General features: G+C 37.0%; 1 protein-coding gene across 16 annotated transcripts in view; it reads right to left on the bottom strand.

Moving 5' to 3' along the window:
• Window positions 1-896: 896 nt before the first annotated feature.
• dst (dystonin) overlaps window positions 897-14,187 on the bottom strand; it is a 104,533-nt gene continuing 91,242 nt past the window's right edge. For 7 of the 16 annotated variants that reach the window (XM_086168493.1, XM_086168362.1, XM_086168456.1 and 4 more), the window contains 18 exons: window positions 13,946-14,105; window positions 12,596-12,790; window positions 12,391-12,519; window positions 11,907-12,050; window positions 11,356-11,544; window positions 10,913-11,042; window positions 10,561-10,724; window positions 10,288-10,450; window positions 10,057-10,211; window positions 9,891-9,965; window positions 9,666-9,683; window positions 8,251-8,367; window positions 6,174-6,291; window positions 4,645-4,758; window positions 3,627-3,817; window positions 3,326-3,436; window positions 2,764-2,890; window positions 897-1,932 (listed from right to left, as the gene is read on the bottom strand). In XM_086168493.1, the coding sequence (XP_086024619.1) occupies window positions 1,676-1,932; window positions 2,764-2,890; window positions 3,326-3,436; window positions 3,627-3,817; window positions 4,645-4,758; window positions 6,174-6,291; window positions 8,251-8,367; window positions 9,666-9,683; window positions 9,891-9,965; window positions 10,057-10,211; window positions 10,288-10,450; window positions 10,561-10,724; window positions 10,913-11,042; window positions 11,356-11,544; window positions 11,907-12,050; window positions 12,391-12,519; window positions 12,596-12,790; window positions 13,946-14,105 (2,557 nt within the window). In that variant the 3' untranslated portion in view covers window positions 897-1,675. The remainder of the gene's footprint in view (window positions 1,933-2,763; window positions 2,891-3,325; window positions 3,437-3,626; window positions 3,818-4,644; window positions 4,759-6,173; window positions 6,292-8,250; window positions 8,368-9,665; window positions 9,684-9,890; window positions 9,966-10,056; window positions 10,212-10,287; window positions 10,451-10,560; window positions 10,725-10,912; window positions 11,043-11,355; window positions 11,545-11,906; window positions 12,051-12,390; window positions 12,520-12,595; window positions 12,791-13,945; window positions 14,106-14,187) is intronic. The other 9 variants (XM_086168448.1, XM_086168472.1, XM_086168371.1 and 6 more) reach the window with 8 other exon arrangements.

Raw genomic sequence — 14,187 nt, 5'->3', positions numbered from 1 at the left:
TAAAGGAAAAGCAAGATAACGGAATGCTCGTAAAAGTTGAAGATATTGTGGATTACAAAAAAACAAAAACTGTATGTCAAAATATCTATGTCCATTCATGATTCTTTTTACTGTAGAAATCTTGTGTTTAACCTATTTTGGATGTTTTGTTTATTTATTTTTTTTTGGGGGGGGGGGCAGTTAACATCATTTGACAGAAGACTTCTGTGTAGAGATAACATAGAATTACTTTTTAAAACACTTGCAGGGTTTCAGTGTGTGTTATGAAGACAGTTTTTCACCATTTACATAGTCTTACTGAGAGAAAGATGCAGTATGTCACAGCTAAACACAAGAAGCTCTGCAAACATTCTTCTAAGAAAACGCCAAATCTTCACCTTAAACTGGTACAGATGCTTCACTGTGGATACTTGATCCGCCTCAATGTTGCTATTGCAAGGAGAATTAATAAAAATCTTCTAAAAATAAAAAAAATCTTCAATCGCTTAGGTGATTTTTTTTCTGTTAAACGTTTGTGTCGCAATTATTTTAAGGTTACTACTTGTTCAGTCACTATTGATTATCTGCTCACTGTGGCATTTGTCAACTATGTTGTCAATCAGTAAATATATATGAAACCTACGTTTGTATTATCCTAAAGTGCCAGGGCACTGATCAGAAAAACAGACAAATAAAAGTAGCAATATAATTTTGTTTTTCAACACTAAGCATTTTGGTGAAAAAATATTCAAGAATCACATTATAATCATAATGTTGCGGCTCAGAATTCACTTTCCATACACCAGTAAGGAAACGTCAATATGCCATTATAGCACAGGGGGTTAGCTGTGGAGAGGAGCGATGAGAAATTTTAAAAAAGCAAGAGAGAAAGAGCGCAAAGACAGTTCACTAGGCCATCAGTCTCTGGCGGCTTTCTGCAAGCAGGTTTATTACAAAGTAATGTTACAGTAACAATTTCAGCTCTATCGAAATGAACCATACACTGACATGAATGCACAAGAGAATGTCTATATTAGGTGGCTCCTCTTGGAGGTCAATGCACACTTTGCTGTGAAGTGGTCAAACAAAACGAGGAGTGGAGCTGCTAACATACAAACAGGACTTGAAAGCTTAAGGATTACAAGGCTTCTGCTACTCGTTTTTAGTGTTTTCAAAGGTTGCTGCAGTGCTTACGGGGGCTTACTGTAGTAATATTGCATTGCCCTTTAAATGCAGGTTGGCAGTATACTGTAGCACTTAAATACACAATTGCAGTGCCTTAAGTGGTGCTCCACACATCAGCATACATAAATTACAGTACATTCAATAACTTTTGGAGCGCAGTCCTGCAAGTTGCCCTTCATTAGTGTGCAGAAATGTTGGTTTGCGTACATCATGGTCTTTGCCAGGTTTGCAAGAGTTCATAAAACCCTTAGAGGTTTTGCATCAATTAAATACAATAAAAACCATTTGACATTTTTCACAAAAAATAAAATACATTAAAAACAAATACACAAGGCCATTAACATTTCATTCTCGCATAATATTAAATCATATTGCCTCTCAACAGAATATTTTACATCTCCGGAGCAATTTAAATAACACTCAACACATATGCAGTCTTTAAGTTAGATATTTCCAGTGTCCGTTTGTGGTGCAACTTGCTTCTGGGTTTATTTATTTTCAAGGCCACTAACTATCGCTTGGATCCCTTTGCCAGTTTGCTCGTGGTTGTGGCTCTTCTCTGTGGAGTGGGGATCTTGGAGGGTTTCCCTCCATGTTGACGGGAGGCAGACCGTGGTGTCACTCGGACCGAGTCGCCAACAGTCTCAGACGCGTCTGAACACACTGACTGGATGTCTGAGATGTCAAAATCAGAGGCATCGCTTCCTCTACGACTGCTGCCTCTGCTTCCAGCTTTACTTCCAGGTCTGCTTGGGTGTTTCCTGGAGTCTAGAGCAACACATTGATGAGCAATAACGAATAAGAAGTAGTGAATATCAAAAAGTCAAAGTCAACTTTAATGTCAATACTGACATAGGTTCACACATACAGAGCATTGAAATAGCATTACTCTAAGACACACGGAGCAAAAGTACAAAAAAAAAAAATTAAAAATTATTTGTCACAGAGAACAACAAACAACGGTAAGTTGTGCTGACGTAGATATGGTAGGGTTTGATTCTTAAAGTGACAAGAGTGCTAGGATGCAGTTGCGAAGAAAGTGATGGCCATATGAAAGCGAAGAAGAAAAAGAGGACGCCTACTGTACTTCATTTACAATCTATTTTTCTATTGAAGATTGTCATAAAAGAAATGTTGTCAGGTTATCGTTTGCAACATTCCTAGTTCACTAGAAATGTAATTTCTTCCTTTCTTGAGGAATAATGTCAGTGGATTGTCTATTGAGAATCTAGTGTTGGTGTTGTTTTCTTACCAAGTTGTTGGTAAAAAGAATTTTCATTCTTAGAATAAGCTGCGCAGACTAATTGCAATCATTGACCTTGATGAAAAAAAGATGTGCAGCATTTAATACCTAGGGCATTAATTAAACAGCTTGTCAGAACACTGGGTGTCTAACTCAGAAATTAAACCCTCAAATATCTCCCAACTAACTATGTATTCTAATTTTCAGAACTGTTACTTTGTTTTTATCCCAATTAAGTTTCCCAATGAAGACATGCATATTTCAGCAGCTATACTGTGAACATAAATAGGCCACTAAGACATCTTTTTAGTACGAAGAATGAAAACAGGTAGTTCTATGTGTGGGTCTCTACTCACCGCCTATCATCTGTGTCCGAGCATTTAGAACAGCAGCGTTGATCAAGGTTCCCTCCTCACTGGACTGAAAGCCTTTGCCTGACAAGTATCCAGGAAGGCGCAGTTTGGTGCCTTGAACTGGTGTACCCTGCAAAAGTCTGGACTGTTATTTGAAAGCACCACAGATATTGTCTTTCTCAACATTTCACAAACTTTCATATTTAGAACATTACGTTAGTTAGATTTTGAGAAAATTCTCTTGACCAACCTTGGCAATAAGAAGTAAGCAAAGAGTTAGCATGCAAAGTTGGATTAAATCATATATGAATTTATAAGAAAAGAGCTCTTTACATCAAAAGCAGCACTAAAATCAAGGAAATAATGATAAGTGACGACATAAGTATATAAAATGTGACAACATTATTATATAAAAAATGTCAAAACCCAACTGCATTCTCATATTTGCAGGAGTGAGTATTAAAAGAATATTTGTATTATTTTTCCTCAATTGCAAGCTTCTTCTTATTCTTAAGATTTCAGCTGCAGCAATGGAAAGTGATTCACACCATGTTTATGACGATACCTCAGAGGAAGAACCTTGGCTCCCAAAGGAGTCGGATGATTTAAGAGGAGTGCAGGGTTTGCTGTTTGTAAGCCATGGCTTATCATAATTGCGGGTAATGTGTTGGGGAGTCTGAGAAACAATGGCAAATCAAAAACACAAGTATGGGTTCACAAATCAAAAACTAAAAGACATGAGATGGAAGAAGAGCAACAGAAAACTGAGATGAATCATGTGATGCAAAACAAATGATAGAGGACATGAAGATTTATGATGGAATCATCACACTTAACTTATGACACAAGTTTGAACTGCATCTAACCTTTGGTGTACTGGTCATCGGTGCATGGGAGGGGATCGCACAACTGTGACTAGAAGTGGATCTGTTGGGAGAAGCTCCTCTGGATGAAGGCCGGGATCTTCGGCCTCTGTAGCGGAAACTGGCCATCACCTGAGTAGTACCTTCGGGCAGGATGAACTTCTCACGGAGCTCCATGTTGGTCCTGCCTTTGGCTATGAAATAACACTGGCAGTGAGCTGTTTTGCAAAGATATCTTTGTAATATTTTTCGCTACACTGCTGATGGTTTCAATGGTCTTGCTTCAGTAAAATAAATATACATGAAATGTGATTACAAGACAAAAAAAAAAAATCACATGCAGTTTCACATCTCTGCTACAAGACAGATCAAGTCAAACATCATCTTCAAAATATTGAAGTATCACACAAAATATTTGACTTACTGCAAAAATATTTGATCAATTATGATATTAAATACCATACACATTGAATCAGTGTTAAATATTTTCTGTTTGATTACTTTTTTCCTTCTGTAATGCCTTTCAAACATATATCAATATCAATATATGTATGCATATACATATGAGCAACATTCATTCTACACCAAAATATTACAAAATCACAGAAACCTTAACACTTGAAAGAAAAATATCCTTGAAGCGTCTTGGAGAAAGCAAGTCAAATTTGAATTTTCCCATTCAAACAAAGTCTTACTTTGTCAAAGTAATACTGTAATTTTATTTGACAAGGCCGTTAATGCACTGTGTTGTTTCCCCTAAGACACCCCTAAGACAAATATAATATATGATATCATATATCATATATAAAGCATATCCTCCCCCCATCTGAGCTTGGCTCAGAACAACTGGGAGAGAAAATGTTCTGGATTTGGAGAAAAAGCACCAGCAGGTGATGTGAGTCACACAAAAAACTACATGCATGAACTTCATGAGAATGCCATTCATGACAACAGCTTGCACAGCTATTACACACCAGGAACAACACAAGCAGCACACACTCGGATGTGCAGACACACATACCACTGGTGGGTTCATGGAGCAAGGAGAGAAAGTGTGAGATTTGCCAACCTATAGGAGACTGAGTAATTGAAGAGTTTGATTCCGAGCGCAACATTTTGCTCCCATGGTGATGAACTAGAAGAAATGAAGTGTTCGGCAGGGGAAAAGAAAGAAGCAGAGAATATCAAAAGTTTGCAGAAAACATGGGGATTGTTCATAGAGACAGCTGAATGTTATGGAAAACATCTCCTATTGCCAGTTAAAACCGCACATGAATGAAATGTTTCCTAATGTATAGTTTGTATAGACTTTTTCAGTCATATGCCTGATATTTTTTCCCAGTTTGTTCTCTGCTCTATTTATAAAATAATTCACGGCTTAATTTTAAACAAAGAATTTCTGTGTTACAGTGCAATGTACTTTGTTCATGAAAAAATAAAATGAAAATAAATTCTTTAAAGTTTAAACTAAATTCAGGATATAATTTGAAAATGAATGATAGTCAAGAAACAGTTAGAGTTATTACAACTGCCTTGTGATGACTGTTCTAGGTTCTGCAAACCAAATGACAATCCGAAGAAAGCAGTGACTAATTCACATGAGAAAAGCAGATAAAGGCTGAATATATGATGGAAAAAGTGTCTGATAGAAATGAACTATACATTAGTGATTATCTCTTAAACTATTATTGCTATTTCAAATATGTGACCCTGATGGCCCAGAATGACCTAACTAGTGTTTCTTATTTAGCAGTTTTCACTTGCATAGTCTTTATACAAGAAGCCAATGATTAGATTTTGAAAATCATCAGCGACTTTTAATTCATTTGAAGGTGTAAAATTAATGAGCCCCTTCCCCTCTAAATCTTGTTTTTTATTGAAAACACAATAATACTGAGTAATGTACATATATTCCTTCCAGAAGAATCAAAAATTAATAAAATAGCACAATGTTGACATGAACCTATTTAGACTTAATACTGTTGCGGAGCAATGGACACCCCTAGAGCCCAATATTCCTGTGGAAATAATGTGTCAATTTGCAGCGAGCACTCTGGTTTTACTCTACGTCACGAACAGCCAGTGTCACTGGCTCTACCCTCAAGATCCAAGTATTTTGAAGACACAAATACTTTTCCTTAGAAATAATAAAGAAAACATTTCCTATTTGCATGACAAAATCATGAAAGAAACAAGCTGCCATTCAGATTTTTTTTCTCTTCATGGTACTAAAAACTCATACATTGCATTCTAATATATCGTTTTGATCTTAACCAAGTTTGAAAGGTGGCACTCCTTATTGATTCAAGAGCATTATGATTGGCCAACTGCCTTCAGTTGTATCGTGGGAAATGAATGTCCTTTAAAATAAAAGTGCGTGACAACTGCCATTCTCGGCTTTCAAATAAAACCAATTTCAGGTCCTTGTCAACCAACTGAAATATACTGCATTATAATCAATATTCATGGATGATTAACATCTAATTTTGGTTTTAGAAAAAAGTCAGTTGCCCTGATTTGTGGCTTTCTATGGTCACCCCCTAAACTCACCTCTACAAGGGTCGTTCTTCACCAGGAACTCATCCAGAGCCATCCAGCCTCCGCCTACCCGCACCATCACAGTGCTTCGTAGAATGCGGACAAGTCGAAGTTGCTGAGAGTCTCCAAACTAAAGCAAGCGAAAAGAAAAGCAAGACAAAGTGTGTGAAAAACTGAACCAAAACGCACAATGAAGCCTTTAACCTGTGCATCAGACTGGAAACCAGGCTGGTTTGGGGAATTTTAGATAATACAATTAGACTGTAAACAATTTACAATCTCTGCCAAGAGCTCTACTTTTTGATTTTCTTGTTTTTCTACATGTTTATATGCCTATAAAGCAGCAGGATGTACAGTAATTGTCGAGAATAACGATAGCCATAGACAAGGAGTAACTCTTTGCATTTAGCCTCTGATTTGCTCTTTCTGTATTTGATAATTTCAAATAACTTGCAGTAAAATAATCCATCTATTGTGCTTTGTATTCACATCAGAACTAATTTCCTCTTCATGGTGCACAGGTTTTACAAAAAGCAGGACTTCAACACACAGAGATTCATTTTCTTTCTCATTAGCAAAGACACAGATCACACAAAGGTCAATCCAACTGGCTTCCTTCCATCAGTATTCACTGGAGTGTGACATTCAGTTTCCATTCAAATCATCATGAAGTACAGAACAAAGCAAGTTTGATGTAATCAAAAATGTTACTTTTGACAGCATAGATTAATTGGTGTTCTTAGTTAGTATATAAAGGGCTAATGGCCAAAATTACACCACAATGAACAATCATTACAGCAGCAGTATATGTAAGAGAAATGTTCAAATTTGCATGTTTCAGTCATAATTTCAATAGTAAGAAATAATGAAACAGTTCATAAATCTAAATGTTGATGAGTGTGGTTTATCTTTGATTTCAGATTCGGGTAAATTGTTGATTGGCTCAAGATGCTATCCTTTTTTCAAGATGAGGCTGTAGGATGAACAACCCCAGCAGGAGGCACCATTGTACAATAATTTGCTTCCTGTTGCCAAGAGCGCTGGATTAAATGCAAAAAACTAAAAAACAAAAAAATTTTTTTTTTTTATTCAGGAGTTTTCACATATCATTTAACCTGCTTAGCTGTGGAAAAACACATGAACAATGGGTTATGATACTATGCTGTGTCTGTCCAATTACATTTAAGTCTAAATGATTTTATTAATCAAAAGAAGGTTTGATTATTATCTGACATTTTTGTGACTATTTTTTCATTTCCAGTTGAAAGTTTATTGGTTTCTTGTTTTTTGTTGGTTTTTGTTTAAGTGATGTTTTTTTAATGCGTTGCTTTTCTCCATGCAATTTCTTCACAATTTTCAGCTCATTTGTGGTTGGCTTTTTATCGGTGATGGCTTGATATTTTCCCCTTATAGTGACAACACGTAGTGAGAGAGACAAACATCTAGATATGGTTTGTAAAATTGGTCATCATCCCTAATTTGATATTAAAAATGAATAAGTAACCAAATGAACTGGTATTAATATAATACCACAGTAAAGGCAGATAGTAATAAAAACAATCTATACATGGTGTGAAGATTGATATTGCTCTAGCTCCATATGTGAAAGAACATCAAAGTCTACCAGTTGGATGTGACATCAAGCACAAAGAACACGTTACACAAAACACTCAGAACGGCATGCTTTCTGTCAGTGACAACTTCACATCATGGTCAGACGGACAGACAGCAATCTCCTGCAATCCAGAACTTTGTTGAACTTTCTACAACTACAACTTGGGATGCATTGACACTGGTGCAGAACCAATGCTGCTAGCTGCAACAACACACTGAGAACAACATGAGGAATGGTTCAAATAATTTCTGTCTAATCCACAACAGTGTGACACGCAGACATGATCAAACACTGATGACCCTTCACTAAGTGCCTAATACTAGCTCTCAAACGGGTATCTTGCAGTCTATATGATTATCAGAATGATTCAATGCCATTGGTGATTTTAGTGATCAGATACATTAAAGGTGATGGAGATTGAATAATGATTTGGAGGAAAAAGGCACAAGAAACATTTTAAGAATAACCATTTACCAGAATACAGCTTTCCAAAACTGCAACGTGCAGATGAGGGGTAAGATTTTGATTTTCCCTGTTTGCTATTGTCTCATCGCCGATTAAGGAGTCATGTAAGCAGTGAACCAGACCAAACTGTCAAAAGAATTATTTCAATTCATTGTTTGTGATACATGAAAACAATCTATGAACCACAGCTATTCCACTCACTTCCACTTCCCAATATTCATCTTCATCCAATATGCTTCAGAAAGCATGAGGTCTATGAACCCATTTAAGTCATGAGTTTTACATTGCAGCATGCAGATTATCATAATCAACATGTGAGCAAAAAGAAAGAAAAATAACTAATTGAAATAATCAGTTTTCCCCAGAAATGATAAATAAATTGTAAAAAAAGTGTAAATTATGCAAAAGGGTGTCATATTCAGATATATCATTCCCATGATCTGAAGCACCAAAGGCAAGCACACATATAGCATTATTCTCCAAACTGCCCAGTGCATGAATTTATGCCCATGAGTCAATAAAACGGGCGGAAATGGTACATTTTCCTTTTTCTGAAACTCAAAAGCAGTCACTAAAAATATATTTTTATTGCCTCATTTTCCATATAAAAAAGAGGAAAAAACCCTGATGCCTGACTGATTTTTGCAGCCAATACCTATGTAGGTCAGCTGAATCTTTTTAAGATGGAGTAAAAATCGATATAAACACCTTCATAAACAACATACTGTCAACAATACATTGTAAATAAATTACATTTTTATTGGAAATTTAAAATCAAGGAGACCTTTGAATAACATGTTGAAATTCTACTTAGAACCAACAAAAAAAAATCATTGTTAAAAGATGTTATAACTACTCTTGTAGAAATGCTAAGATGCTTGTTAGACATTGGAATTCAATTGGTTACTTGAACCCAACACATTATTAAAATTGTAAAAAATGTTCAAACATCCGCCAAATGCCTGCTATGAATAATCATACAACAAAGCCACCGAGATCATTTTTATACATACATTCCTAAAGTTAAAATTTTGCCTGCATATCTCCGAACATTGCTAACATTGGCTAATTATATTGGCTGACCAACAATTGCAGTCGGGCTTTAAAAAATACTCAAGTTAATTTGAATAAAGTGTCCACGCAGATGAAATGTGAGGCTTTTTCATCAGCCTTTTCAGGCCTTAATAATTCAAATCAAATTTTTTTGTTTTGTTCGACCATAGATACGTCTCACAAAACCGGTTATTGCAGATTAAATAAAATCAGCAAAGGTCTTTGGCTCTACTTCTGAGTTCCAGTCTGCAAACATGAACTACAGATCAGGGCAGTGTGTTAATTGGATAGCAAACATGGTGAGTGAAAAAAAGACATAGGGCTTTGTAAAGCGCAGGGTGAAAGTGAAAGAGGATGCTGTTCATATGTACCTGGTTTCCAAGGTAGAACTGGTGAAGAACAATAAACATAAAATGATTAGAGTATGTAAAAAAAATGATTAGAACACATTTTGTATTTAACCCTTACCTTCCACAGGATCTTAGAATGAATTTATGTTTTAGAAATTCAAATAATATAGCATTTCTTTTGTGCAATCAAAGATTTCGGTCCCATAATATAAGATCAGTGATTAGAAAGATGTAAAATCTGCTTACCCTATACTTGTTGGCACCAATTTGCTCCACTTGGAATCGTTTAGGGCATTTGCATTTTGCCACTTGACGTGTAACCTAAAAAAAAACAAAATGCATTATTTCACTGTTATTTGACCTAATTTTGAAATGCATTATTGGGATTTCCATGTTTTATTGTTTAAAATACCTCATCTTCAATTTTGTCTGCATCTGTTAGTGGTTTGTAGGCGTCCTTGTTTGGATGAAGAGCAGCGACAAACTCGTAGTAGTCTATGTAGCCATCTCCATCTCTGTCAAAGATGTCTGCTACAGCGCTCATCTCCAGGCGGCTGGTAGGAAATTCTGCATTGAGCAATTTAGAGTTAGAAAAACAATATAACTTGCTGGACCATGTAATGGTCAGAGTTTGAACACCTACTGGAGGAGAGTATGCCCTCTATGAACTCCTGCCGCGTCACCTTCCCATCCTGGTCTTTGTCAATGCGGCGGAAGAAATCCATTACACGGGACTTTTTGTGGTTCATCCAGCGCATGTAACGTTTACGCCACACATCGAAGTCAAAGTTGGCGAATTCCTTCAACTGGACAGATGCAAAAAGATGACACATTTAGTAAAAAAAAAAAAAAAAAAAAAAAAACTGTCAGAGAAAAAAATCAACCGGCTTTGAGCGTATTTGTATCGCTGGATTACCTCTTCTAATCTGTCCAGGGCATCATTGAGTTTCCGCCGTCTATCCAGCGCAAGCAGCCACACGTGCTGCCACTTAGTGACCAGCAGGTTGACCCGAGGGTTTTTGGTCTCAATAGGAGCCTGTGTTGCTGATGTATACATAGTTTGTGTGGGAGAACGTTTTCCTGTAAATGAAAGCAATAAAACTGACTATTCTTTCGGAACATTTTAACCAGAGAAATAGCTTGGTAATTACATCATTGCCAGGTGCTGAAATGATCAACACAAGGAAGTGGTGTCACCCTGCATTGACTCAACACTCAGACAGATGGCTCACACTATGCATTTAAGAGGATATTTGTGGAAAACATACTTCCAGCTCTTCCTTTGTCAAGCACAGGGATTTGTGACTGGATTTGGGGATCCACAGCAGCCTTCCTTTTGTGTGTCTTTGTAATTTTGTCAACATCTGGTTGTTTCCTGGTCATTTCCTCCATAAAAGCCTGCAAAATGGAGCAACACAGCAAGCTTCTCATTATTTACTGTAAATGTGTGATTGACCTTTTGTCATCACAGACAACTACGCCAAAAGTAAAGGTAATTAGGTAAACATCACAGAACAACATCAAGAAGTATTAAGCTTTCACGTCGATTATTGGGGTATTACACATCCTGCAACATGTAAATACATGCTGACTATTTCGATATGTGTGGTTTCACTGTACACTGTAATGAAATCGTTTTGTGAACTATGTATTGTGAGCAAATAAGAAGGACTTTAAAAAAAAAAATGAGAAAGCAACCAGTTTGGTTTACCTGGTGTTCTGCGATCAGGCTTTTCACTTCATCAATCTCCTGAGGTAGTGACTCTTTGTCCTTCTCACTAAGGTTGGACTCAGCCCACTGGAGCCAGGTCAGCAGCTTCTCCAGCAGCTCCTGAGTGGCTAACAGCTCATTGAGGGCCGTAGCCAGCCGCTGCTGGTGCTGCCTTGCCCATGCTTGCACCTGAAATGGCAACATTAACCAAATAACTTGTATTTAAGGAAGTTTGATACGGCACAAATGGTGATACAGTGTTATAATAATAGTTCAGCCACACACAGGAACCCATTACATGAAGAGCTACAACCTCACAGAGCAATCTCACGTTTTAACACATTGGATGGATCCTCATTACACCCGAAAAGAGAATACAACCAGCAAAATGACAATATGGCATTTCATACGACACATTACATCCTATGATAAATTTATTGATCATCAATTCAGTTAAAAGTTAAATAACATAGATAAAAAGGCCAAATAACTATTGTAAAAAGTTCCCCAAAGCTTTTTTTTGCTCTGTACCCATCCAGCTGAATACTAACCTCCTCAAACCGGGCCTTAATGATTGTGTTCCAGTGTTTGATAGTTGTGATCGAGTCTGGGTGGCAGAGGCTCAGAACAGCCTCCCCCATACTGGTGGCTTTATTGAGAGCCACTCGCTTTTCCTCCAGTCTCTTCATGAAGTTCTTAAAAAGGAAAATAATATTATTCAGATTGTGTTTCCAATAACGTTAACCATGAACAGTTCCTGAAAAGTTCCTTGTTAGGCTGAATTGATTAGAGTGGTATACAGCTATATAATCAGATGAAGTAGTACTTGTGTCATTTAATTATTGTATTTTTGCATTTTCACTGGTAATATGATGCTGCTCAGAGACATCACACATTCATATTCAATTCATTTTTTTCTCTTTAACGCAACCCGTCTAATTCCAAGACAGTTAGGACAAACTGTCTCACTATGAATTTAAGTAGGAAGCATGTGCTGAGGTCAAAGTGAGTCATGCCAACATCTGCATTTTTTACCTTGTGTTGGTCTATAAGGGCCCGCAGAGCTTCCTCATCATCAGGCAGGCTGCCATGGAAACGCAAACTCTGTTCTGCCTCTGCCAGCCACTCCAGAAGGATGTGAACAGTGGAGTGAAACTCTTCCGCCTGAGGCATAGGACAAACATCAGTCACGCTCATAAGCCCCTTTCAGTATCACATCACACCATTATATCGAAGGTACCTGACAGAGGGCCTGTTCCAGCCGAGTCTGCTTTGACACTGATAGGTTGCACACCGTCTCCCAGCGAAGGCCAAGTTCCTGCATCTGTACTTTTACCCAAGAGGAATCATCACTGCTGCTGTCGATCAGCTCTCGAGCAGAGCGTTTGAGAGCCTGGACACTGACAGTCCTCTTTCCCAACTCCTTCTGGAAAACCTGTGTTTGTTCAAGGACATGATCACGTGAATTTTTCTTCTTCTGAAAAGAAAAAGAGGGGCTGCGAGGCTCAGGAGTTTTTGAGCGGTGATCCTTGGAACCAAACATTCCTGGTTTGATGCTGTTATGCTGCATGTATAACTGAATGTGACAATACATGGTCTTTCTTCTTCTCTTAAAAATTTAAGGCAGTTTAACACACCTACCTATGTTGTGGATATCATCTTATCAAAATGGTTTGAAAATTAAATTGAAGACAGAATAACTCTTGTCCTTCTATTATATTCAAAAGATTATTGACAGAAGAAGAAGCAGTGTTATAGTTTAGGTATACTTTTTAACAAAGTGCAATTGGTTACTGACATAGTTACTGTGATTTGAGAAATCTAATCAAAACCTCCTTAATAATGGTGCAATTGTGCAATATAGTGCAAAAGAGTATTTCGCTTAAGAAGGACTAGAGATATGAAACAAATGGTTGTTGGCCTGGTACCTTTACTGTTTATGATTAGGAGTGGTATATCAGCACACATATCTTTTAATGGCTTACATCAATATATAATAATCAATATGCTGATAATCACAAATAAGGGCCTGATGAGATTCGAGTAAGTAAATCAGGGTCAAACAAACAAACTGTGGTGGACCTAGCATTGCATGTAGCATTACTCACTATAAACTATCATTGCTATATTCCTTAGGGGATAAAATTGTCTCCAAGTCGAATACAGTTTGATATGAAATTTGTTTTCAGTATTGTAAATACAAAAATACTCTTTTCATATAAAAACATTTGATCTTTCCAGAGAAGATGATAATTAAATGTAAAATAAACTAATTAAAGAATCTTATTAAAAAATCCCCATTTGTGAGTTCTCACTTGAGAATTTTCCATCAGTGTCATAACAATTCTGCGTGTTCCTCATACATTACAGTAATATGATGATGACTACACGCAATCTCTCAGCGGAGTGGTTTAACAATAAAATACAATATAAGACATAAGAGCTTTATTTCTTCTTCGTTTCTTTGTCTAATTTTTCCCCATTGTGAAAAAAAACAGTGATGAAATATAACAACTAATTTAATTTGAAAAATTACTTTGACGCTGCAATGGATAACTTTGGGTTACTGTGTGCGAGAGATGTTCTCTACCTTGTGGTTGTCTATCAGATTAAGAACCAGGTCTATGTCTCCATGGACGGGCTGATCCTCAGCCAGCTGAGGTTCGACTCTGTACAGCCAGTCAATAAGAGCCTGGAGGGCGTCCGTAAACTGGCCAGAGAACAACAGGGCCTCCTCGAGCTTGTTTTGTCTGCATGAGAGAACATCTTTTAAGAGACTGGAGTTTTATCAGTTCTCTGACAAATACAAAGTGTCGTTAAAAAAAGAATCAT

This window comes from Fistularia commersonii, chromosome 2, assembly GCF_037954325.1.
Source record: "Fistularia commersonii isolate RoL2024-O1a breed Wild chromosome 2, RoL_Fcom_v1.0, whole genome shotgun sequence".
Lineage (NCBI taxonomy): Eukaryota > Metazoa > Chordata > Actinopteri > Syngnathiformes > Fistulariidae > Fistularia > Fistularia commersonii.
Note: the sequence above shows the minus strand (reverse complement) of the source record. Positions and strands in the feature narration are given on the sequence as shown.